The sequence below is a fragment of the Balaenoptera borealis genome (assembly GCF_965194805.1).
Source record: "Balaenoptera borealis genome assembly, chromosome: 16".
Classification (NCBI taxonomy): domain Eukaryota; kingdom Metazoa; phylum Chordata; class Mammalia; order Artiodactyla; family Balaenopteridae; genus Balaenoptera; species Balaenoptera borealis.
In genome coordinates, this window is record NC_138872.1 from 69134103 (window position 1) to 69160932 (window position 26830).

Below are 26830 nucleotides of genomic sequence, written 5' to 3' on the forward strand. Positions count from 1 at the left end.
ATGAACCTGATTTTCCATATTAGCAATACCCTTATAGTGAGTGACACTTACTTTCTGGGCTTACAATGCCTGGTGGTTGGTTCATTGCATCTGGGACATGACTTGAGCATATGTATTACTTAGAAACACTACATATGATTCTGGTTACTACTGTAGTAGAGAACTACAATATGAGCAACCCGCTAGGGACAGTCTAAATGCAAACATCTTATGCAGGTTAATATCTCTGAGGAGTTCTAACTACCAGATCCTTAAACTGAATGAGAGTAATGAATTTGGGAAAGCATTAGAAGCACTAAAACTGCCTGCCCTACATGCAGTACAATAACTAGATGATAACATCAGTACATAGCAGTAAGTCTAAGATAGGATTATGTGACTAGTCATTAATGTCTTCAAATGTCAGCAGTTGATTTTTTAATCATAATAACTTTGATCTTCAGCATATCAGCCATTTTTCTGTTGTCTTCTAATAAACATGGCTATTAAGACATTTTTATGAAGGAGAGTAGAACTAAAATTATTTTTACTTGCATGCAGTATTTTTCAGATTGAATATGAACACTAATGAAATGGAAATATAATGGAAAAGGCTTTATAATTCTTATAAACTTGTAATACCCAAAACAGTTGTGTGAAAAAGCTATTCTAAAAAAGTATGGATAGAAAAGGATTCCTAATATATTTCTAATACATTTTATCAAGTTTGGCCTGTTCACTTGTCCTTAACCATTTATATCCCAGCCCCTTCTTTCCCATGTTGGGCCTCCAAGCCTGGGTTGCTCCATTATCCTAATACATCATTACTACCTTGTCCTTCCTGACTCCAAATTCTTTACTTGCTGATATGTTAACAATTCACTCATTCAAATATTTATTGAGGAACTCTTATGTTCCAGGTACTGCTCTAGGCTCTTGGAATAACATCCATGAACAAAGCAGCAAAATTCCCTGCCTATGTGGAATTAATTATTGGATATGGAAAATTGGTGGCTGAGATATAACCAATGCCCTTGTAATTACACTGCCAAGTATTATATCTTGTTGATGTTGAGGAGCCACGTACATTTATAATATATTCGTCAGTTTTCCAAACATTTCATACATTTCTGTGCTTCTCCTTTATTCTAGATATAAACCACAATACTTCAGGATCCCATTATGAAAATTCGCAGCGGGGACCTGTGTCTTCTACAGGTGACTCTAGCACAAACTGTAAGAATGCTGTTGTAAACGACTCGCCTGAAAAAGAAGCATGGCCCTCAGTCCCTGGCAGTGATCCAGAGTTGGCCTCAGAATGTGTGGACGCTGATTCTGCCTCCAGTTCTGAATCAGAGAGAAACGTCACTATCATGGCTTCAGGGAGCACAGGTGGTGAAAATGATGGCCTTCGGAATAGCACTGGACTTGGATCCCAAAACAAGTTTGTGGTTGGTAGCAGCAGCAATAATGTGGGCCATGGAAGTAGTACTGGGCCATGGGGTTTTTCCCATGGAGCCATAATAAGCACATGTCAGGTCTCTGTGGATGCTCCTGAAAGCAAATCAGAAAGTAGCAACAATAGAATGAATGCTTGGGGCACTGTAAGTTCTTCATCAAATGGAGGGTTAAATCCAAGCACTTTGAATTCAGCTAGCAACCATGGTGCCTGGCCAGTGTTAGAGAACAACGGACTTGCCCTAAAAGGGCCTGTAGGGAGTGGTAGTTCTGGCATCAATATTCAGTGCAGTACCTTAGGCCAGATGCCTAACAATCAGAGTATTAACTCTAAAGTGGGTGGTTCTTCTACCCATGGTACCTGGGGAAGCCTTCAGGAAACTTGTGAATCTGAAGTAAGTGGTACACAGAAGGTTTCATTCAGTGGTCAACCTCAAAATATTACCACTGAAATGACTGGACCAAATAACACTACTAACTTTGTGACCTCTAGTTTACCAAACTCCGGTTCAGTACAGAATAACGAACTGCCTAGTAATACAGGGGCCTGGCGTGTGAGCACAATGAATCATCCTCAGATACAGGCTCCGTCGGTTGTAAATGGCACTTCCCTTTCTCACCTTAGCAATGGAGAGTCAAAAAGTGGAGGCTCTTACGGTACTACATGGGGTGCCTATGGTTCTAATTACTCTGGAGACAAATGTTCAAGCCCTAATGGCCAAGCTAATGGTGACACTGTGAATGCAACTCTAATGCAGCCTGGCATAAACGGGCCTATGGGCACTAACTTTCAAGTTAACACAAATAAAGGAGGAGGTGTGTGGGAGTCTGGGGCAGTGAATTCCCAGAGTGCATCATGGGGAAATGGTGCAAATTCTGGAGGAAGTCGAAGAGGATGGGGAACTCCTGCACAAAACACTGGCACTAATATACCCAGCGTGGAATGGAGCAAACTGCCTAGCAATCAGCATTCCAGTGACAGTGCAAATGGCAATGGTAAGAAGTTTACAAACGGATGGAAATCTACTGAGGAAGAGGATCAGGGTTCTGCCACATCTCAGACAAATGAGCAAAACAGTGTGTGGGCCAAAACGGGAGGTACAGTGGAGAGTGAAGGTAGTACAGAAAGCACTGGACGCCTTGAGGAAAAAGTAACTGGGGAAAATCAGAGTAGAGATAGACGAAAAATTGATCAGCACACATTACTCCAAAGCATTGTAAACAGAACTGACTTAGATCCACGTGTCCTATCCAACTCTGGTTGGGGACAGACTCCTATTAAGCAGAATACTGCCTGGGATACCGAAACATCACCTAGAGGGGAAAGAAAGACTGACAATGGGACAGAGGCCTGGGGAAGCTCTGCAACACAGACTTTTAACTCAGGGGCATGTACAGATAAGACTAGCCCTAGTAGTAATGATACCTCATCTGTATCGGGGTGGGGAGATCCCAAACCTACTCTGAGGTGGGGAGATTCCAAAGGCTCAAACTGCCAGGGGGGATGGGAAGATGATTCTGCTGCTACAGGAATGGCCAAGAGCAATCAGTGGGGGAATTGCAAAGAAGAGAAGTCTGCATGGAATGATTCGCAAAAGAACAAACAGGGATGGGGTGATGGACAAAAATCAAACCAAGGTTGGTCCGTTTCTGCCAGTGATAACTGGGGAGAAACTTCAAGGAGTAACCATTGGGGTGAGGCTAATAAGAAATCTAGCTCAGGAGGTAGTGACAGTGATAGGTCCGTTTCTGGTTGGAACGAACTTGGTAAAACTAGTTCTTTTACTTGGGGAAATAACATAAATCCAAATAATTCATCAGGATGGGATGAATCTTCTAAACCGAATCCTTCCCAGGGATGGGGAGATCCTCCAAAGTCTAATCAGTCTCTAGGTTGGGGAGATTCGTCAAAGCCAGTCAGTTCTCCAGACTGGAACAAGCAACAAGATGTTGGATCTTGGGGAATCCCATCAGCTACAGGCAAACCTCCTGGTACAGGCTGGCTGGGAGGACCTATACCAGCCCCGACAAAAGAAGAAGAGCCCACAGGCTGGGAGGAACCATCCCCAGAATCCATACGTCGCAAAATGGAGATCGACGACGGGACTTCAGCTTGGGGCGATCCAAGCAAGTACAGCTACAAAAACGTGAACATGTGGACCAAAAACGTCCCAAATGGCAGCAGCCGTTCAGACCAGCAAGCACAGGCACATCAGTTGCTGCCATCTGCAAGTGCCGTCTCAAACAAAGAGGCAAGCAGTGGCTCTGGTAAGTTTTTATTTTATGGAGTCTGTGTTACAAAGTACTTCGCAGTATTGTGAACCTTGTTTCAAGTTACTGTTATTATAAGATCTGTTTAACGAAGTATTTGGATGTGCACACAAAGCTTTTTTTTAACTCTAATCCAGGAGAAGTTTATAGGGAAGAAAATTATGCGGAAGGTGTTTACCATCAGGGAACAGGGCTCTGCCTTTGGCAGTGTTGGCTGTGAATCCCACATACTCCATTCTCTGTTAGGAATGCTGTAGAAGGCAGAATTGGAAAAGTGATGTCAAGCTGGAATGCTGTACACTTTTTTCAGTTCTTCTGAGTCAAGCCATCACGTTTTGGTTTTATTATTTGACTAAAATATCCCCAGAAATAAAACAAGTATCTAATAAGCACAGTGCTCTCTAAAAAACTAGGTACTATATTTGGCCTTAGAAGGAATTTACTTAAGCATGAAATCTAAGTCTATTGGATATAGCGTGTATGTATGTTTGCTTAAAACATTTAATAATATCTTTCTAGTATATTCCACTTTCGTCTTATAGCAAGGAACTAATTCCTATCCTCTGCAAATTATCTTGACAATGACATTTTTCATTAGTTGTCATTGAGATGTGTTGTCTTTGTTAATGGAGGTTTTATTGAATAATAATCCCATTGGATGTAGAGACAGAAGTGTTTTCATGAACTAACCTTTCAGCACCTAATTTTTTTTCTGAGTATTATTAATTTAGATATAATTCTTAGAAAAAACAGGTAATGTGTCTAAGGGAAAGGCTGTTTTGGTTCTTTTAAACAATGTGTTTATGGCTTGGCTTTGCCTTGCTTTGGACAACCTAATAAAAAATTTTTAAGAAGCATTGTTCAGCATGTATAAAAGTAGGATGCCTACCTATTATTAGTCTTATAGTAAATTGCTTTTTCCAGAACAGTGATGTTGAAAGGTTGTACGTATAGTAAAAATTTTATACACATACTGTACCCAGCTTGATCACCTGCTTTAATTCACTAGGTTTGACTCAGAATGACTTGACTTTTCCAGGAGTTAAATTCATCTTCAAAGGAGGATGACTTGCCATAATTAAGGTTATTCAAAAGAATCTGCTGTACACCCAGAGGGCAATTCTGAAAGAAGAGGTGAAAAAAAAATTCATACCATATAGTTAAATTACAATAATGGGAAATTATTTGTCTTCTTTACATAAAACAGATGCCATCCTTTCTGCCTATCACAACATTATTATTTAATACATAAATGTGAAGGTCTTCTTCTTTTTGTTCCCTAAGTATTCCTTATTGCCCCTACCATGTGCTGATGACTTCTTTTCCCACACTTTCTAAAGGCTGGGGTGAGCCCTGGGGTGAGACTTCTACTCCAGCCACAACTGTGGATAATGGTACTTCGGCATGGGGTAAACCCGTAGACAGTGGTCCCAGCTGGGGCGAACCCATTGCTGCGGCATCCAGCACGTCCACGTGGGGCTCCAGCTCTGTTGGTCCACAAGCATTAAGCAAATCTGGTAAGTTATTGATAATTCCTGGTTTCCGTTTTGTAGCAGTGGTGATCTCATTGACTATAATTAAGTAATTGGATAACGCTTACGTCATTGATAATGTATCTGTGTATTATCATACTAGAAGATTTCACTATCTGTTTGGCTCTTTGAACTTGTTAACGTGGTTTGCTTTATTACCTTTCTGAATTTCCTATCTTTTCTTTTTCTTAGAAGTGTATAACTATTAATGATTTGCATGTACTTCACCAAATCTAAATTATATTTTACCAAATTGGATTATTTAGAAATAGTCAAGCAACTTTCATGCTATCCAGCACGAGAGGCTGAGTATAATAGTCATGGGGACACATGTCCAAACTGTCTGGCTCAGGTTCCAGATAATTCCCTGAGTATTACACAGAAAATGAACAGAGTTCAGGAAGGACCCTCAATATTCAGATGAACATTGTCACTATTCCCATAGGAATTCCAAAGGCCGAGTATAGAGATGAAATACTTTCTGCTTTTGACTTGCTGTACTTCTGGGCCATTCTCCTTAAAAATATGTATTAAAATTAATTTTTAAAAATTCTGTTCATCCTCTTGGCCCTGTGCGTCACCATGCAGCTTGCTAAGCAAGTACGAACAAGAATGCCACCAATGTCCCATGTTTAGGAACCCTCTGATTTGTAAAAGCATGGCAGGTGTTTTATTGAAAATTTTAATGAAAATAAATTCTTGTTTAATGTAGCTTGTAGCTCAGCATATAACATACGTTTTTGCCATGCAGATCTGGTAAGGGAGATAAAAGAGGGTTTTTTAGGTTCTCCCCCAGCTCTGCCTGCCTAATGAATGCTCAGCCTCCAGAGAGAATTGTTTGATTAAAGCATGTTTCTCTTTATCACAAATCCACAATCAGGGCCAAAATCTATGCAAGATGGCTGGTGTGGTGATGATATGCCATTACCTGGAAATCGCCCCACTGGCTGGGAAGAGGAAGAGGATGTAGAGATTGGAATGTGGAATAGTAATTCATCTCAAGAGCTTAATTCATCTTTAAATTGGCCACCATATACAAAGAAAATGTCATCGAAGGTAAACATTTCAAGGGCAAAGCCCTTGAAACTTTAAATTCCAAAGGTAGTTTACCCACGGAAAACTAATGTCCTGCCTACCCGTTTATGGCAATCAGTATAGTCTATGCAGTCCCCAACTTAGGTAGAACCTCTTGTATGGGCAGCCACCTAGAAAAACACGAGACTACAGGAACTTCCTTTCTCCCCACTGCTACAGCTTGGGATTTCTCTCCTCCTCCCCCTCCACCAGTGCTGCCTGGGACAACCCCTCGCCCCAGGGTGGTGCCTGCAGTGCCGAGGATGAAGAGAAGGGCAAATCTCCATGTCGACTCTTTCCATCCCACTGCCAGTTCGTCTCCCATTCCACCTCCTCAGCTGGAGTCCCCGACCTCCCCATTACCCAGAGTTACCATCCTCCTCATTCATCCCCCATCTTTGTCCCTTCTCCACCCTGAAAGGTCCTGTGACAAAAATCCCTAGGAATGAATAGAGTTTTGTTTTGCTTTTAAATGTGGACAGATCTTATCCCAAACCTGGCTGTTCATCAGAATTGTATGGCATTTGTTTAAAAAGTATAATTTCATATACCCTAGGCTACTGTTGTTTTGGAAATTGGACCAAGTTTCTTGTCCTGAACAAGCTCTCTGAATGTTTCTGATGCAGAGCCAGGTTTGAGAACACTGGTGTCAGATTTTCTTGGGGACCGTTTCGAAAATATGTGCCTAGTCCCCCAGGTGATTCTGATATATCTTCTCCACCCTATTTGAGAACAATTTCTTTTTGAGGGACCTTAGAAGTCAAATACCCAGTAGCTCACTGCCAGGGTCCCTCCCTTTTTATCCTGGGATTCTAAGTCTAGGACCTGCCATTTTCATTTTTAAAATTTTTCATTTGGCTGAATTTGCCTATTGCCTCACCATATAGCTTATGAAGTGCTTTCCCATATTTTACATAAATCATTTGATCCTCATAACCTTCTGAGATAGAATACTGATGAGGAATTTGAGACTGGAAAAAGTGGTGACTTGCCCAAAGTTGCATAACTAGTAAGTGACAGAGCAAGGACTTAAGTTTAGGTCTTCCAATTCCAAACCCTGTGTTCTTCCCACTGGACCATGCTGTTTTGTGACTTTGTCTTTCCTTACAGGGTCTGAGTGGCAAAAAAAGGAGAAGGGAAAGGGTGTGTAGCCTTTTTACTCTTTCTCCTTTGTTTCTACTAGTAAAAATCTTTTAGAAAGCAACTGCAAATATTTATTTAGCCTCTGCTGTGTGCCAGGTACTGTGCTTGGTGCTGGGGGTTCAGAAACACTAGGATAAGAGGATACCTTCAAGGAGCTCAGGGTCTAGTATGGGGCATTAAGAGTTGCTCTAAGGAGTGTTAGCTTGAATTTGGAAGATGCCTGGGAGTGGGGTGTGTTAGGGAAAGTGTTAGCCTGATGTTACTAAAATACAGAATTTTAGGGAAGAGGTGACAGTCTAATCTGTAGTTAGATTAGGGGCAGATACCAAAGTGTTTTCAGTAACATGCCAGAGAATTTGAGCTTTATTTTGTTTAAAATATGGAGCCAATCAAATTGAATAGAAGGCAACATCAGTTTGGTTTTTAAAATTAATTTCTTTAAAGAAAGCTAACCAGTGATAGTATGAAAGATAAATTGGAACAGAGGAGAGACCAGAGTTAGTGATCTTAGTTAGGAAGCTTCTGCATTCATTCTGGTTAGAAAGGACAGCCTGAATTGGGAAGCAAGAATAAATATTTAGTAGAAGGGATTGTTGTGAGAGACATTTGGAATAAAAGAGACAGGTCTTGGCAACCAGTTAGGCATGGGGTGGGGGTGAAAAAGGAAAAGGAATCAAAGCCTACTTCAGAAACCTTGGAAAGGGTTAGATGCTTGCTTCAGAGACCTGCAATTAGGGGGAAATTACGAAGCTGTGTTCTGTTCCACAGTCAGAAGGAATAGGTAGTAGCAATGGGAAAGGGAAATGAAGGCAACAAACTGAGAATGGTTCTGTGATCCTCACGTTAATGGGAGGCCTTGGTCTCTATGGCTTCCAGCCTCCCCATCTACCAGACTGCTAATCATGGACCATTTATTCTCTCAAGTCATGTCTCCAAGTAGTTTCCGTACCTCCCATACCCTAAGCAGCCACAGAAAGCCAACACCAAGTAGGAGGAATCCCAGCTTTAGTTGCTGCTGGGGATATTGTGTTCTTGGCAGCATAAATTGGAATTTTAAAATACTCTTTCATATGGAAACATATGGTGTTTTTTCAGTACAGTGCACATAGCATAATTAAATTATGGGTTTAATTGGTTTCTTTGGACTAACCTGAAACCTGGTGACTCTTCTTACTTTGGTTTTGTGTGAGAATTCTACAAATCCAAATTATGATTAATCTTGTAGGACACAGTTCATTTATAAATTGGAAACTGTCGGATGAATAGTTCTCCATTATCCAGAGGACCTTTTTACTTTTTGTGGGTCATCAAGGCCCTTTGCTTCTGTCTTTTCCTTCTGACTGCTTGCCTTTAGAGATTTCTCTGTGCATTACAGCTATACCAGAGGACTGGAGCAAAGGAAGTTGAAAATCAAATAAGTTGATTTTTAATTATGAACAACTCTGTGAGAAGAGTTGGTTGGAGGAGAAATTTATTGGCTAAAAATGAGAGTTGGGAATTGTCTTGAAGTTTTATTAATCCATCACTATACCCAGATAAATAGAGATGGCCATGGCATCTTTCTACTCTTTTATTTTACAAAGGGAATGATGAAAGGTGGAAACAAACAAGAAGAAGCATGGATAAATCCATTTGTTAAACAGTTTTCAAATATCAGTTTTTCGGTAAGTATGTTTTCTTGGCGACCTCCTCTCCTTTTAATGGTGATCCATAAACTTACCCTAATTTCATTTTTTTGTTTTCTTAACAAATAATTCTTTTGAGTCCTTATGAATATGCTGAGGTTAGAATAAAATTTTCCATGAGGTCTTTTTCTTTTCTTTTCTTTTCTTTTTTTTTGGCTTTGAGGTCTTCTTTATTTTTATAGTTCTGGCTAAAAACATTGATCACGTATCTTTTTTTTTCACGTCTTATTTTTAAAAATTTTTTTTTATCATATTAGTGAAAAATGAAGTTTTATGAGCCACTTAAATTTCACAGATAAGGAAATAAAGTAAAATTCTTCACTTTTAATTTATTTTCATTGATAAATTAAGGTCTACTAACATGCTACTTTTTCCTTCTTCAGAGAGACTCACCAGAAGAAAATGTACAGAGCAATAAGATGGACCTTTCTGGAGGTAAGAAAAAATTAAATCAGTTTGAGTTTTATATTCATCATTGATGGAGAAACTTATCTGTGACATGATCCTACTAAAAGAGCACTGACCTTGACCAGGAGAGGGAGACCTGGGTTTCTGTTTCAGTGTTCCTATTCTCTCTAGCATACATTAGAATGTGGGGATTTTATGAGTTAGTGTGCCTTTTAAAGTGTAAGTCACTGTGCAGATCTAAGGTAGCGGTACTGTTAGTCTTTGGTTACCTCAAATTTAGTCCTGTCAAGAATAAGTTATCCAGGTTGAGTGATATAGTCTTCTTAATTTAGGGAACAGTGTGTACAAAGACCCAGATACATGATAGAGCTATCTTAAACCATACTGGAGAAATAACAAGTAGTTCCACGTAATGGAAGAAGAAATATAAATTGGTTGAGGTGGTGGGAGTGTGGTGACGGTAAAAGCTTTACCTAGGTGAGGTTGCTAGAAAACTAGGTAGGTGCTAAATCATGAGGAGCTTGGGTGTCTGAGCTTTATTCTGAAAGTATGGGATTAAAGAATTTTAAGCCAGGAGAATGAAATGATTTGGTTTTATGTTTTACAAAAATAATCATGGCTGTAGATTGAAAATATCTTGGGGCAGAAAACATTGGCAGCAGAGGAAGACTAAAAGATACTAAACATAGCAAAACCAGTTAGAGATTTGTTGCTGTAGCCGGTGAGAATTTTCAAAGCTCTAAACTAAGACAGTTGGTGGGAAGAATCTTAATTCAGTGGAGATATAGGAATTAGAATCAATACAAGTTGATAACTGGCTTGAATAGATTCGCTATGGAGGATGAGGGTGAGGGTGTGGTAAAAGATAATTCCCAGCTTTCTTGCCTGGACAGTTTAGTATGTGGTACTGTTGCTGTTGTATTAGTCTGAGTCCAGGCAGAAGAGAGAAACTACATAGTAATTTGAACAGGGAAAGTTTAATACAAATGTAAAGAATCACTATTAGACTAATGAGGGATTGGCTAGGAAGAGGTAATAACGAGACTCCTCAAGAATATATGAATATATGAATAGCAGGTATAAGAAGTAACCTAAAGACTAAATTGTAAAATCAACAGCTTAAACAGCTGTTCAACAGCTTAAAAAGTGAAAAAAGGGAAGAGAAAAGAAAATGGCCTATACAGATAAGCAATAGATAACATGCAAAACTACTGCCATCCTTATTTCTGTAATTGGTCACAAGCTCTCGTTGGTAACTTTGGCTTCCTTCTTTTACTACCCATTCCATACTTCCCCACTGTCAGCCAGCACCTCAGCTGCTCTGGGTGCTTTTGCTGATGGAGTGACCCAAACCTTCATTCCTGCAGGGTCTGAGCCCTCAGTCCATCTTGCCTTTTTTGGTTGTTATAGTTTTTTCATTAACCTTTACTACTGGGCATGGAATTACTAAGAAGCACCCCCAGAAGCACACACCCACCCCCTGCCCACCTGCCCGGATTCCAGAGTCTTCGCTGCCTTCATTTTGTAGCAGGAAACCAGGTCCCCCTTGGTAATCAGAGTCAGTCACTCCAGCCAGCAGGTGACCCCCCCGCCCCCTTGCCAGCTGGTTCAGTGACATCGGTTCTTAACTGCATCCTGTAGGACAGAAGCCCATCCTTTTAGGATGTTGTCTTTCAGCTTGCTTTGTAACTGGGTCTTCAGGAACCACTTGTACCTATCAGTTTGGCTAGCTACTTTTGGGTGATGATATATGTGGTAAGACCAGTTAGTTAAGCCCATTACTCTACTTCCTTTACTATGAAATGCGTTCCTTGATCACGTCCTCACAGTGCTGTGAGGAGTGATGGATAAGGCCTTTTGTGAGATCATGGATGGCAGGGGAAAAAAGTCCGTATCCAGAATATGTGTCTATTCCTGTGATGACAAGGCTCTGCCTCCTCCATGGCTCACTGAATGGCAGAGAGGTTGCTGTGCTGCTGTGCTGTTGGAACTTGCTGGAAATCTACCCTTCTAGGGTGCTGGGAAAAGCTGTTCATGGAGAGATGTCTCACCTTAGACACTCTGCTACAAAGCTGCTTGGAGGTACGTGGGAATGCTGGGAGAAGGTGGCCTCTGAGCGAGGCTGACCACCCTGCACTGCAAGTGTAGGGCACAGGAGAAGCTGGAAGCACTGCCAAAGCCGCCAAGGGCACGTAGGCAAAACTGCCGCCTGCAGTGTCTCTCCGGCGCCCTCTAGTGACAAAGCCTCAGTGCCAACTGGCGAAGGAAAGAAATGTAGAGCCCAGATATTTTCACAGAGCAGTCAAAAAGTGTGCATTTGGAGCTGAGAGACAATAAATCAATAACTGGCCATTATTTGAGATAGGAAATATAGTAGGAGAAACAGGTTTGATAGACAAGGTTACTGAGTTTAAAGTTGCTATGACAACCATGTGGTGATGTCCAGTAAGCAGTAGAAAATCTGGATGTGGAGCTTAGAAGAGATAGGGCTGGAGATAGTAAGTGTAACTAGACACTGATGATAGTACAGCCTCAAAAATAGGTTGACTAGGGAATTCCCTGGTCGTCCGGTGGTTAGGACTCCACGCTTTCACGGCCAAAGGCCTGGGTTCGATCCCTGGTCGGGGAACTAAGATCCTACAAGCTGCGCCAGCACGGCCAGGAAAAAAAAAAGGTAAAAAAGTTTAACAAAAAAAGAAGGTTGTCTGGAGGCTTATAGAGTAATGGACCAAAGACAAACTCTAGGGGGAATAATGACATTTAAGGAAAGATCTGAGGAGAAATGGAACAAGTTAGAGTAGACTAGAGTAATTTTTCAGTAGTCAGATGAGAATAGAGATTTGAGAAGAGGAAAGTGATTGTCTTGGAATGGATTTGATCCTGGGGGTTAGGACAAGTCATTGGTAACTTTAGCCAAGGGCCTTCTTAAAGGATTGGTCAAGGGGCGGCTGCCACATTTGGCACTCAGATGGTTTTTAAAGTGATGCGGGGACTTCCCTGGTGGCCCAGTGGTTAAGAATCTGCCTGCCAATTCAGGGGACACGAGTTCAAGCCCTGGTCCGGGAAGATCCCACATGCCGCGGAGCGGCTCAGCTTGTGCACCACAACTACTGAGCCTGTGCTCTAGAGCCCACAAGCCACAGCTTCTGAGCTTGTGTGCCACAACTACTGAAGCCCGTGTGCCTAGAGCCCATGCTCCGCAACAAGGGAAGCCACCGCAGTGAGAAGCCCACGCACCGCAACGAAGAGTAGCCCCCACTCGCCGCAACTAGAGAAAAGCCTGCGCGCAGCAACAAAGACCCAACGCAGCCAAAACTAAATAAATGAATGAATGACTGAATGAATAAAGTGACGCGGAATGGTTGGAGGAGTGGTTTGGAGAGAGGATGTATCGTGCCACTTTTTGAAAAAGATTTTATTTAGGTAGGCAAAAATAATGTGGATTGTTAGGAAAGAACAGCTTGGAGAGAGACTTGGAAGAAGAGTTGGTTGGGTTTGGTTACAAGATTAGATGTGGAGAGTGAGGAAAAGAGTTCAAGATGGCTAGCTTGGGTGCGTCAGTGAATGGTGACACCGTTAACGGGCGAAAGAGAACAGAGGAGAGGTTGTTGCAAAAGTTCGTTGCCAAAAAAAAAAAAAAAGTTCGTTGCCATTTAAGGGAGAGCTCTTAATTACAAGTGCTGAAAGGTGGGTTATTCACATATCTGGACCAGTACTTCTGGAAAGCAGCAGCATTTGAAAATTGTACCTATTTTAAGAATACTTTCCTTTTGTTAAAAATTTTTCTTTTCCACTTGCCTAGGATGAGGGTAGTAGGGGTGAGTGTTGTGGTGGCTGCAGCAGCAGGCATGTCAAAGAAGGACAGCAGTTGCAAAGAGATTATGGGTGAGATCTGAGGACTGAGAAAATGTGGAGACTGAGGAACTGGGAAATGGGAGGAGAAGGTATTTTCGCAAGGTAAAAACCAAGGTCTCAAGGCTGTGTGACTAGGAGAATGAAGATGCCACTTTTGAGTCCCATGAGGATCTAGGGGCGATATCATGTGCTTGGTTTCACCTGTCAAAAGTGACAAAGGGGCATTCAAGTGGCTGTGCTTAGCAGGCAGTTAAAGATGTGCGACTGAGCACAGGAGTGAAGTCAGAGTAGGCATTTGTGTTTGAGGGTCACCTTGGTAGTGAATAAGCCTGAGGGAGGCCAGTTTGAGAGAGAGAGAATTGAAAGAGTGAGACCTTGAACATACTGAGTACATACCAGCATCGAAGAAACACAAAGAAGTGGGCTCAGCTATGGAAAGAGGAGGAGAAAGAGAACCCAGAACGGGTATAATAAGATAAGGATGTGAAGTTAAGAGATTTGTTTAAGTAGGATTGTAGCCTGGGAGCTGGCTATTTTGAGTAAAGATTTTTTGCCGGACAGGGGCTTTCCATGAGAGGAGGTCATATTTATTGCAGCTTAGTCAGAATGAGGAGAGCGGAGCAAGCCCTGAGAAAAGAGGAAGACCTTTCCCTGTCTGCTAAATGGGGGTGATGATAGTAGAGTTATTAGCATTAAATGAGAATGCACGTTCAGAACGGTGCCTGGCACTTTGTAAGCATCTGCTAGATGATGGCTTGTCTTGGTGCTATTTCTGTTGTTTGTTATTGCAAACTATGTTGTTATTTTAAAATTAAGCAGATTATAGATGAACAAAGATGTCTTAACCGTCTATTTCCTAGTCTATTTTCAAGTTAATTTGGTTCAATAAAATAACAGTATTCGCTAAACCCAACTTGTGAGGAATGCAAGATTTATTAAATGCTAGTGCATTCTTCACATGTCCTGGTCAAGGCAGAAGTCATTTTGGTTTGGAAGTGAGTATTTTTCTTTCTCCTGTACATTTATCTGAAACCATCTAGGTTAATTATCTTCCTACTTGATAACGTAGTCTCCTGCATTTATTAGGAATGTTACAAGACAAACGAATGGAGATAGATAAACATAGCCTAAATATTGGTGATTACAATCGAACGGTCGGGAAAGGCCCTGGTTCTCGGCCTCAGATTTCCAAAGAGTCTTCCATGGAGCGCAGTCCTTATTTTGATAAGGTAAGTTGTTCGTTTGTTTTTTGTTTGTTTTACCCTGTGGCTAAGAAAGCAATACACTTAATAGCATAATTTTCTCATTAACAATTTAGAACATTTAATATAATATAAAGTGTTATAACCCAGTGCCAAATATTACTGGACTTGTAGTTCATTGTCCTTTTATGTCTCGATTTATCATAGGGGTTGCATTTATATTTTCCTCTTAATCCCATAAAGTATGTTTGGTTCTTTTTATGTACTCTAGAATTAACACTAATCCGATCTCTTCTGTTTTCTGCCTGTTTCCTGTTGATGCTGGAATGTCATATGACTTCTCTTCTGTTCCTGCAATGATTTCTCCCTTCCACTTGTTTGCTTGGCTGGTGTTGCACATCTTTCTGTCTGTCCAATCAGGATGGCATTGTAGCAGATGAATCCCAAAACATGCAGTTTATGTCCAGTCAAAGCATGAAGCTTCCCCCTTCAAATAGTGCACTGCCTAACCAGGCCCTTGGCGCCATAGCAGGGCTGGGTATGCAAACCTTGAGTTCTGTTAGACAGGTGAGTCCTCATGAGTATCTTAGGCTCTCTGTTGATTTGTATAAGTAATAAGATCTCTCTTACATGTAGTTGCTGTGTTTAAATCGATATTTCGGTGTGGTAATGAGGTGTTTATCCCTAAAGAATCCCAGTGTTACTTGGTGGCGGTTGTTTGTTTTCGTAGAATGGCAATCCCAGTATGTTTGGTGTTGGAAACACAGCAGCACAACCCCGGGGCATGCAGCAGCCTCCAGCACAACCTCTCAGTTCATCTCAGCCTCATCTCCGTGCTCAAGTGCCTCCTCCATTACTCTCCCCTCAGGTCAATAAATTCCCACTATATTCTCTACTCTTTATCTGGAAAAGAGCCTTGAATACATTTATATTTGAATGAGATGACTAGTTGATCATCATAGTATTTATTGGCAACTTGGAGATGAAACTAATTCTGAATTAGTTGGGATTATTACAGAGGGATGTGGGTAGGGTGAAGAAAATGAGTCGAAGATCATTTAAATCTAAAATTTATCATTCTCTTTCATAAAATACCTTGAGGGGAGGAAGACAATAGCAAAGTAAATTGACTGGCTTAAGATTCATCTCTGTCACTGTATACTTAACACGTGAAAATATATGTGAACAATAAATTAGTGAAGTCAAGAAAGACAATTATTAGAACACAATCCCCCCCCCCCAGTAATAGTCCACAAATTTTAATTGCTCTACTGATAATTTAAAATACACAGTACATTTTGTTAGCTTGAGTTACGAGTTACTTTTATTTACTGTTATTATTAACCTACCATTGTGATCCTAAGGTTCCAGTTTCATTGCTGAAGTATGCACCAAACAACGGTGGCCTGAATCCGCTCTTTGGCCCTCAGCAGGTAGCCATGCTGAACCAGCTATCCCAACTAAACCAGCTTTCTCAGATCTCCCAGTTACAGGTAAGTAGAATAATAGCCTTACTCAGTGTACATTTATTGAGTGTCTACTGTGTGCTAAACACTAGAATGTGCCCAGGAAGTGTTGCAGGAAACAAAACGGGCATAGTCATGGCCTTCAGGGAGCGTACAGTCCATGTGTGAAGACAGATGGTGAACTCTAAGGGCAGGGTGCTCTGTGAGCAAGGCCAGCCAAGTCTGGGCTGGTGGTCGGGGTATGATGATCAGGAGAAATTTCCCTGGTGAAGTGGAAGTTTAGATTGAGCAAAAGACTGAATTCAACAGAATGGCTGGAGGCCAGAGAGTCCAAACAAGAGATATTAGATGAGGCAGGGCATGTGGGCATTGACTAGATGAAACCATGCCTTTGTAGGTCCCTCTGCCACCGTCACTCTAGGGCACGCTAGTCTACGATGACGTGATACTGATGACCTTTTTGCAATCTTCCCTCCAGCGATTGTTAGCGCAGCAGCAAAGGGCGCAGAGTCAGAGAAGCGTGCCTTCTGGGAACCGGCAGCAGCAAGACCAGCAGGTAGATCTGATCCTTCCCCTTGCTTTGCTTGTTCTCAACTTATATCAATTCCATCGTAAGAGGACAGTCGAAATGCCTTTATTAAACTATAATGGAAAAGGTTGTTTATTAAGTCTTCTGTCTGCCCAGAAGTCTTATTAACTGGTATATAGTGATTCTTCACCTTCCTGCTGAGAAGGAAGTGAATTCAAAAATGAAGGGGAATGAAGGTGTCTGTAAAGACTTTTCTCCACAATTTTTCACAGTCATCTTGTCGTTTTAAGGGTCGACCTCTTAGTGTGCAGCAGCAGATGATGCAACCATCTCGTCAACTTGATCCAAACCTGTTGGTGAAGCAACAGACTCCGCCGTCTCAGCAGCAGTCACTCCATCAGCCAGCCATGAAATCTTTCCTTGAAAATGTCATGCCCCACACTACACCTGAGCTGCAAAAAGGGCCATCACCAATAAATGCTTTCAGCAACTTCCCCATAGGTGGGTTTCTCCTTGGCCAAAGCATTCGGCTGGTGCTTCATGACCACAAGTTAACATCCTGCTCTCTTACCTGTCCAGATGTTCTCTTGTGAGTGCCACGCTGATCTCTAGCTGTTCCCTCTCAGAGAGTGGCCACGCCCCTTCTAGCGTTAGCCTCTTCATGCTTCAGGAAGGCCCTTCTCCATTCGAGAAAATCACACTATTTAAAAAATCCCATGCTCTTTTGAAATGAGTTAGTGTGAAGATATTATTTCTTTTTAACACTCAGATATCTTAATTGTAGGATATGAATTGGAGGGGAGGACTGAAATTATTAGAGCACGCCAGAGAAATTTTGAGCAGTGCTGCTTTGAGGAAACAACTGGGAACAGTCACATCTGAAATTTTAATTACTGTTTAAATATTTATAAATGATTACTGGCATAAATGTAGAAAATAGGGGTGAGAGAAGGGATTGCCTTTATTCCTTTTGCCGTAGCTCCCCCCTCTCCTTTTTTATGATGTCTCCAGGCGTTTTATTCCCTCTGGGAATTTCAGGCTTACATGTCTTCTCCTTCCTTAGGTCCCTTTTCTTCTTGTGCCTTTGAATATATTTTGACCTTTGATTGTTCACACCCTATTCATTTTACTTTTGCTTTCTCTCTTGTAAACCAGCTCTGTTGGTTACCAGGCCCAGTTTTGTTGAAGACAGTCAGTTAACTAGCACGTTCTGGGCGGTGGGCAGGAGTTGGGCCTGCTGTTGCCCCTGGTGCCGTTTCACTTTGGCTGAACCTGATACATGATTTGGCTCTCCCTGGTATTGCCATGGACTCTCAGCTAGGACATAGGTGGAACTTTGAGTTTTAGGGGTTGTTAGCAATCTCTTTACATTCCCTTGTCAGTTACCACTGTAGGTGAATACCAGAGAAGCCGGGTCATCCCAGAGACAACAGTGTAGTGGTAAAAGAATACCCAAGTGTACACTGAGAGGTTTTGGTCTCACTAGTGAAAGGAAGTGACTCTCACTGATTACATACTGGACATATAAATTGGGCCAATGAGGAGATAAGTTTCTAAGTAAGGGATTTCCTAGCCTCGCTGCCCTTACAGCAAGAGACATTTTCTTGATTAAGAAAGTCTGCTTAGTGGCTTCCCTGGTGGCGCAGTGGTTAAGAATCCGCCTGCCAGTGCAGGGGACACGGGTTCGAGCTCTGGTCCGGGAAGATCCCACATGCCACGGAGCAACTAAGCCTCTGCGCCACAACTACTGAGCCTGCGCTCTAGAGCCCGCGAGCCACAACTACTGAGCCCATGTGCCACAACTACTGAAGCCTACGCGCCTAGAGCCCGTGCTCCGCAACAAGAGAAGCCACCGCGATGAGAAGCCCGCGCGCCGCAACGAAGAGTAGCCCCCGCTCGCTGCAACTAGAGAAAGCCCGCGCACAGCAACGAAGACCCAACAGAGCCATAAATAAATAAATTAAATAAATAAATAAATAAATACATTTATTTTAAAAAAAAAAAAAAAAAGGAAGTCTGCTTAACCCAGGCAAGCACCAGTATGGTTGTCTAAATCAGGCATTGGCAAACTACAGCCCATTGGTCAGATTTGGCCAGCTGCCTGATTTTATAAATAAAATTTTATTGGAACACAGCCATGCTCTTTTGTTAATGTATTTCCTATGGCTGCTTTTGTGCTGTAACAACAGAGTTGCATAGAGACACTGAGACCATGTGACCCATAGAGCCTAAGATATTTACTATCTAAGCCTTCACAGAAAAAGCTTGCCAAGTATTGGGTCTAATTAATGAGTCCGGAGAGCAGCAAATTTAATTACTCTCTCCAAATAGGGGTGATATTAGAGAATTTATATTATTAAAGTTTTAAGCTTGACCTGGTATCACAGGGACTCATCAGACCCAAGTATCTAAAAAACATTTGTTTCGAAACTTAAGATTAAGAACCACCTCGATGTGTGTTAAAGATTCTGGCTCCCACTGAAAATTTTTCTTTTTTTCTTTTTTTTTTGGTCGTGCCACATGGCATGCAGGATCTTAGTGTGAGTTTCAGCACTGAGAAGATTGAAGCAAGAAAGTAATAGAACCTGACTTACTTTTTAAGAACTCATCCTGACTTTTCGTTGTGTGCCCATTTATATACTTTTATTTTTTTTAAACTGTATTTTTAAAATAAATTTATTTATTTTATTTATTTATTTTTGGCTGCGTTGGGTCTTCATTGCTGCTCCCGGGCTCTCTCTAGCTGTGGTGCGCAGGCTTCTCATTGCGGTGGCTTCTCTTGTTATGGAGCACGGGCTCTAGGCCTGCACGCTTCAGTAGTTGTGGCACGAGGGCTCAGTAATTGTGGCTTGTGGGCTCTAGAACGCAGGCTCAGTAGTTGTGGCACGTGGGATCTTCCTGGACCAGGGATCGAACCTGTGTCCCCTGCATTGGCAGGTGGATTCTTAACCATTGCGCCACCAGGGAAGTCCCTATACTTGTAATTTCTTACCCTGTGCATACTTCAGTTTAAGAAAACATCTATCATCAATTCTTTTCGGGGGGCGGGGGTGGGACACGCTGCACGGCTTTTGGGATCTTAGTTCCCCGACCAGGGATCGAATCCATGCCGCCTGCAGTGGAAGCAGGGAATTCCAAAAAGTTCTCATTTTTAACAAGCATCTCAGATTATTCTGTTGATGTTGGTCCCCACGATCACACTTTAAGAAACACTGGCTTAATGGTCAGTTTTCTGAGTATAGTATCTAAGATAGAAATTTCCGTCTTTGTTCCAAGAGAATATCTAAGTCTGATGTGTGTCATCAGCAAAGTTCAGGTAAGTTGCACCTTGGGATACGGGAGTCTTGCCCTAAGGTACAATTGTTAGAGCAAGACATTTTTACTTTTAAATGATAATATCCTTTGGCGGGTGAAGCAGTTGAAAATTGTTTATAAGCAAAAGTTAGCAACTGAAAGTGATCATATGTAATTCTTCTCTTGGGAAGTACCTAAAAGGTATATTTTAATAGATAAAGTTTAATATTTGGCTGTCGTAGAATTTTCTGTTATTTTGCCAAGGAATTTAAAAATAATCAAAATTATATGGAGTAGTTTCCCACAGTTAATGCAATTATAGTACGAACAGTTTTATGGTACTAACAGTTTTGAAAATGTTATATTAATGAGTGTTAGACAAGCTATTTAGGATTTCTGTGTGTTGCTTTCTTTTATAATCTAGCCGTGGCTCTTTCTTCTGACGTTGTTTCTGCGTGGCATCGGCCAGGAGTCCAGAGTGTCTGTCCTGCCTGCCTTGCCTTTGTCTGTAATCATTTGGCTGTGCCACATTTGCAGGATGATATTTATTAAGGAACATTAGAATTGAAAACATTAGATTAGCTACATATGTTTTTCTAGAAAATGAAAGGTGTGGTACCAGAAGGAAAATATGCTATATTTTATAAAGTGGTTTTTTAAAATTATTATCTTATTTTTAGGCTTGAACTCAAACTTGAATGTAAATATGGATATGAACAGTATTAAAGAGCCACAGTCAAGACTAAGGAAGTGGACTACAGTGGACAGCATTTCTGTGAACACATCTTTGGATCAAAACTCCAGCAAACATGGTATAAAATACATTCTTATATTTTGACTTTAAAAAGAAACCTGTAGAATACTAAATTTAGGCTTTATTTTATTTTAAATATATATTTTCATAGCTAAATTCTCTTAAGAACCTTTTCTCATTATTAAAAAGTGCTTTATTAGTTATTAAGTCTTAGTTAAAACCAAAAAAATTGACCTTTATTGTGCTATTGTGAAAAACAGATCAGATTACACATTTATTCTTTAATTATTCCCTCTTTAGATGGTCATTTAGTTTTTTGCTATTATTTTATTGTTTTAGTGTTCTACTTAACATTTACTCAATTTAATCTGATATAAGGGATTAATAAAAACTTCCACCATAATTTGATTTCTAACAGTTTCTTTCCATTCATCTAGTAATTGTTAATGGAGTATTTTCTGCTTTCCAAGAACTGTGCTAGGCCACCTGGAATATACATAGATACATATGTACATACATGCACACAATTGACTGTATGTAAGCAAGTAAAAATACTTGCCCTGAAGAAGCTCATTGGTAGCAAAAATAAACGTGTAAACAGCTTTACTACACTGTGATAGGTGCTATAAAAGTTAATACATACAATAGGATAAATAGTATAAGAATGTGAAATCTAATGGAGAAGTGAGTCAGGAATAACAAACCATGGGTCTGAACTGAGTCTTCAAGTTTACCAAAGGAGTGGAGAAAGAACACCATGGAGAGGATAGCATGTGAAACGTTCAAAGACAGGACCTCCTGGTGAGTTCTGCTAGGTGGGCATGTCTGGGGGTGAAGGTACAAGTGAGAGAAAGGAGGAAGGTGTAGCTGCAATAGTAGGTATTGAGCGATCATGGAAAACTTTTGTGCCAAAAAAATCACCTTAAACAGGAAAATGGTGGATATCTAAAGGCACCTAAGGCTTAAAGGAGTCGTAAGTGAGAAAGAGGGCAACGGACATGAGAAGACGGAGTGCATTGAAGAGAGTGTTAGAATTAAGGACAAAAGAGCTTGGTAACTAACTTAATTCATTCTGCAAATATATGATTATCTGTGATGTGCCTCCTGTGCTTCTTGCCTTCCCCAGTCCAACCCTATACCTTACCCTGGGCTCAAGAGTCATTTCCAAGAAGCCTCCTCCAGGCTTTGTGTTCGAATAGCACCTCTTATGTGTATCTGTCTTGTGTAAGTATCCATTTAGGCCTGTTTCTGTCACAGGACATAAATTCCTGGAGGAGAGAGTCCACGCTTTGCTTACCTGTAGCCCCACTGAGCACATTGCAGCACTCGGGGGACATTTGCTAGGTGAAAGGATGAGTGGACGGTAATGCAGTTAATGGTAGAGTAAATGTAGGAATTGAAGCAGACCTGCTGGGACAGGTAATGGATGGATTTTAGACTTGTTGAGTGTGGTATTTTAAGGATAGCTCAACGTGGAAAAGCCCAGTAAGAAATTAGAATTAGAGGCCTGGTACTCGGAAGAAAAATCTGGGCAAGAGTAAGATTTTGTGTTCATCAGAATGTTGATGTCGTCGACATGGACAAGGTTGCCCAGAGAGACGGTGCATAGAAGGGAATAAGGACACACAATCCTAGAGCCAGTAGTAGTAAAGAAACCTGGAGAAGAATGGGTAGAGAGATAGGACGTGGAGACCCAGAAAAATGTTTCTGCCGTATGGTTTTCTGTCTCCTCTGATTAAAATGAATTTTTCCATGTCTGTTTTGCATGTCTGACCCTCAGTTTCTTTGTAAAAATGTTTCCTTCCTCTCACTGCTGTTTTAGGTGTAATGTATATCATATATTCTCAAGTGCTCGGCATACTTACCTAGGGCATACTGGTATATAGTATGCGTTATATAAATGGCATGTCATCATGCAGCATAGGTTTTGAGGGCAGATAGACTGGGGATTTGATCCCAGTTCTTAACCTGTTTAAGCCACAGTGTTTGCATCTGTAAAGTGGAAACGATACATCATAGAACTGTTGAGGATTGAATGAGATAATAACTATTAAGCTCCTATCTCATTGCCTGGCATGTGACATGCAGGTAGTGGGTGGTGGTGTCTTCTTATAAGCAGCCTATTATCATAAGTTTGTTTTTCATTCAATTCAATTAGTAATTTTATATTTTAATTTTTAATTTTGTATTTTATCTTCTCTCTTTTTTTAAACTTAGTATCTGTTTTTTATCATTTTTTTCATCATGCATTTTATTGTTTGATTTTGCATAAACCTGGAATGTGAGCAGTGAGTTTTTGTTTTTTAGTAATTAGCTTAAACAATAGTTTTATTCCTGTATACATAGCAATCTAATGAACATATTCTAGTAACGTTCTCTTCTTCAGAATAAGGAGGTTGATGCTCTTCCTCCTTTCCTTCAGTGTGGGTTCCTGTTATTCTTTTTTTTAATTAAAATATAGTTGATGTACGATATTATATAAGTTACAGGTGTACAATATAGTGATTCACAGTTTTTAAAGGTTATACTCCATTTGTAGTTATTGTAAAATATTGGCTAAATTCCTTGTGTTGTACAGTATATCCTTATAGCTTATTTTATGCCTAATAGTTTGTGCCTCTTAATCCCCTATCCTTATCTTGCCCCTTTCCCCACTGGTAACTACTAGTTCTCTATATCTGAATCTGTTTCTTTTTTGTTATATTCACTAGTTTGTTGTATTTTTTTAGATTCCACATATAGATGATATACAGTATTTTTCCTTCTCTGTCTGACATATTTTACTCAGCATAATGCCCTTAAGGTTCGTCCATGTTGTTGTAAATGGCAGAATTTTCTTCTTTCTCCAGGCTGAATATTATTCCTTTGTATGTGTATACAACACCTTCTTCATTCATTGATGGACACTTAGGTTGTTTCTATATCTTGTGAAAAATGCTGCAATAAACATGGGAGTGCAGATATCTTTTTTTTTTTTTTTTTTTTTTAATTTATTTATTTTTGGCTGTGTTGGGTCTTCGTTTCTGTGTGAGGGCTTTCTCTAGTTGCGGCAAGTGGGGACCACTCTTCATCGCGGTGCGCGGGCCTCTCACTATGGTGGCCTCTCTTGTTGCAGAGCACAGGCTCCAGACGCGCAGGCTCAGTAGTTGTGGCTCACGGGCCCAGTTGCTCCGTGGCATGTGGGATCTTCCCAGACCAGGGCTCGAACCCGTGTCCCCTGCATTGGCAGGCAGATTCTCAACCACTGCGCCACCAGGGAAGACCCAGATATCTTTTTGATATCCTGTTTTCATTTCTCTTGGATATATACCCAGAAGTGGGATTGCTGGGTCATTAGTAGTTGTATTTTTAATTTTTTGAGAAACCTCCATACTGTTTTCCACAGTGGCTGCGCCAATTTACATTCCCACCAACAGTGTACAATGTTCCCTTTTCTCCACATCCTCATCAGTATTTGTTGTTTGTGGTCTTTTTGATGATAGCCATTCTGACAGTGAGAGGTGGTATCTCATTGTGGTTTTGATTTGCATTTCCCTGATGATTAGCGATGTTGAGCATCTTGTCATGCGCCTGTTGGCCATCTGCATGTCCTCTTTGCAAAACTGTTCAGGTCTTCCGCTCATTTTTAAATTGGGTGTTGTTTTTTTTTTATATGTTGAGTTGTATGAGCTGTTATATATTCTGGATATTAACCCCTTATCAGTCATATCATTTGCAAATATTTTTTCCCATTCATTAGGTTGTCTTTTCATTGTCAGTGGTTTCCTTTGCTGTGCAAAAGCTCTTAAGTTTAATTCGGTCCCATTTGTTTATTTATTTATTTTTTTAAAAAATAAATTTATTTATTTTATTTATTTATTTTTGGCTGTGTCGGGTCTTCATTGCTGCACACGGGCTTTTCTATAGTTGTGGCAGGCAGGGTCTACTCTTCGTTGCGGTGTGCAGGCTTCTCATTGCAGTGGCTTCTCTTGTTGCGGAGCATAGGCTCTAGGTGCGTGGGCTTCAGTAATTGTGGCACACGGGCTCAGTAGTTGTGGTTCACGGGCTCTAGAGCGCAGGCTCAGTAGTTGTGGCTCACAGGCTTAGTTGCTCTGCGGCATGTGGGGTCTTCCTGGACCAGGGCTCGAACCCGTCTCCCCTGCATTGACAGGCAGATTCTTAACCAGTGCACCACCAGGGAAGCCCCATTTTTTAATTTTTGCTTTTATTTCCTTTGCTTTAGGAGACGGATCCAAAAAAATACTGCTACAATTTATGTCAAAGAGTGTTCTGCCTATGTTTTCCTCTAGGAGTTTTATGGTTTCTGGTCTTACATTTAGATCTTTAATCAATTTTTAATTTATTTTTGTATATGGTGTTAGAGAATGTTCTAGTTTCATTTTTTTACATGCAGCTGTCCAGTCTTCCCAGCACCACTTATTGAAGAGGCTGTCTTTTCTCCATTGTATGTGTTCTTGCCTCCTTTGTCGTAGATTAATTGACCATAAGTGCGTGAGTTTATTCTACTATTCTTTATTTACTTGAAATCTTGAAACTGTCATTTTTTCTTTTTTAAAATTATTTTTGTATTGTTAATACAAATTAAATTTTTATATGCTTCCCCACCCCCAAAATGTTCTCATTTACTTTAGCAGGCCCTGTAACTAATCTGAACCAGCCCAAGACTAGTAGTCTTCCCTTCATGGATATTATTTTGAGATCTCCAGGCTTTTACTTTATCCCCTTAAAAATCAAGAATGTTTGATAGAATTTCTCCTCTATGGTTGCTTTTATTCTTTCTTCATTGTTGTATTTTTTCCTTCCTTGTAAAAATGACTTCAGAAATATACCTTGACCTGTTGTGGTTTTGGTCTTCATCTCTAGAAAGAAAGACCAGGTTAGTTTTATATCTGTATATAAGAACCCTCTAAATTTCAAGTCTTAAAAGGTTGGGGTTTTGTTTTTTGGGTTTTTTTTTTTTAAGCTTTTCAGTCTGTTTAAAGACAGTGCTTTTTCTTATCATAATAATTCTCTAATTGTTTATACTATCATTTTCTCCCAGAAGTGCTCCTCTTTGCTCTGTGGTTCTTTTCCTTCTCTTACTATCTCTCTTTCTCCTGGTAGAGACTTAGAATCTTCTTCTCAGGCACAGTCTTTTTATTTGTTTGCTTTGTTTTCAGTTTTCCTTATATTAAAAAAATAGAGAAATGTTAATCATCTTATTTCCATTATTATTTTGGTGCAGTTTGTTCTTTTGTCCTTATAAAGATAAAATTGGCATCTAACTTTGTATTCTAGAAGAGATCCCAAAACTGCTAGTCTGTGTGTTATGTTTTGTTAGACACTATTTTGAAAATAATTTTTTTGAACCAACATCTGTTTAAACATTCAGGAAATTTCATGTACAGATTCAGATTTCTGGCATCTCTGTAGAAATGTGAAGATCTGCCAGCACCAAGCTCGAGAGCAGTCACCACCCAGAGTTGAGTGGCTACTGCCCATGTGCTTACTGGCTCATTCTTCCCATTCCCCTCACACCTGTACCTTCCCTCCCATTGGTGGAGAAATATTTTTCTGTACCCCCTAACCAGAGAAATATTTCCCTGTAGTCATGTTTCTATCTGAGGAGGGACCATGGGATTTTTTTTCTGTAGGCAACTTGCTTCACTTGTATATAAAACCTGATTGGCCTCATTGGCATTTGTATTATTTCCATGTTGTAGGAAACGGGGGTTGTTTTTCCATAGTACCAGAGTAGTGTAGAGATCATTTTTTAAGGGGGAATGATCTGATAGCAGTAGTCAGGCTGGGCTGAGATGGGCTGAGCCTGGAGACAGGAGAGGCCTGTGGGGACGCTTGGCTGGCTCTGATCTTTTGCATCACAGTTTTATGTGGGTTCTATTTTTATCCCCATCTAGTGAAGCTTAGAGGGCTAGTAAGATAGTTGTGGAGCAGAGAAGAAAGGGCAAATTCAAGAGAATCTTCCGTGTCAGAGGTCCCCAAGGACACTGGTTTCCTAGAAGAACTCACAGAACTCAGACAAACAGTAATACTCATGGTTATGGTTTATTACAGCAAAAGAATACAGATTAAAATCAACAAAGGAAAAAGGCACACAGAACAGAGTCCAGGAGAAACCAGGAGAAGCTTTTTGTTGTCATCTCGCAGTGCAGTTTCTCAGACTTAACTCTCCCAGCAACA

At 40.6% G+C, this 26830-nt stretch overlaps 2 protein-coding genes across 12 annotated transcripts in view; one reads left to right on the top strand and one right to left on the bottom strand.

Annotated features, from left to right (window-relative positions):
* Positions 1-26830, bottom strand: part of ZKSCAN2 (zinc finger with KRAB and SCAN domains 2) — a 502693-nt gene that overhangs the window by 167446 nt on the left and 308417 nt on the right. The gene's annotated exons all lie outside the window — the stretch shown is intronic.
* TNRC6A (trinucleotide repeat containing adaptor 6A) overlaps positions 1-26830 on the top strand; it is a 105539-nt gene that overhangs the window by 65184 nt on the left and 13525 nt on the right. For 5 of the 11 annotated variants that reach the window (XM_082362369.1, XM_082362373.1, XM_082362379.1 and 2 more), the window contains 13 exons: positions 1132-3705; positions 5049-5225; positions 6121-6296; positions 7425-7457; positions 9041-9121; positions 9526-9577; positions 14492-14634; positions 15028-15174; positions 15338-15475; positions 15972-16100; positions 16552-16629; positions 16893-17103; positions 20577-20708. In XM_082362369.1, coding sequence (XP_082218495.1) covers positions 1132-3705; positions 5049-5225; positions 6121-6296; positions 7425-7457; positions 9041-9121; positions 9526-9577; positions 14492-14634; positions 15028-15174; positions 15338-15475; positions 15972-16100; positions 16552-16629; positions 16893-17103; positions 20577-20708 — 4071 coding nt within the window. The remainder of the gene's footprint in view (positions 1-1131; positions 3706-5048; positions 5226-6120; positions 6297-7424; positions 7458-9040; positions 9122-9525; positions 9578-14491; positions 14635-15027; positions 15175-15337; positions 15476-15971; positions 16101-16551; positions 16630-16892; positions 17104-20576; positions 20709-26830) is intronic. The other 6 variants (XM_082362376.1, XM_082362377.1, XM_082362370.1 and 3 more) reach the window with 4 other exon arrangements.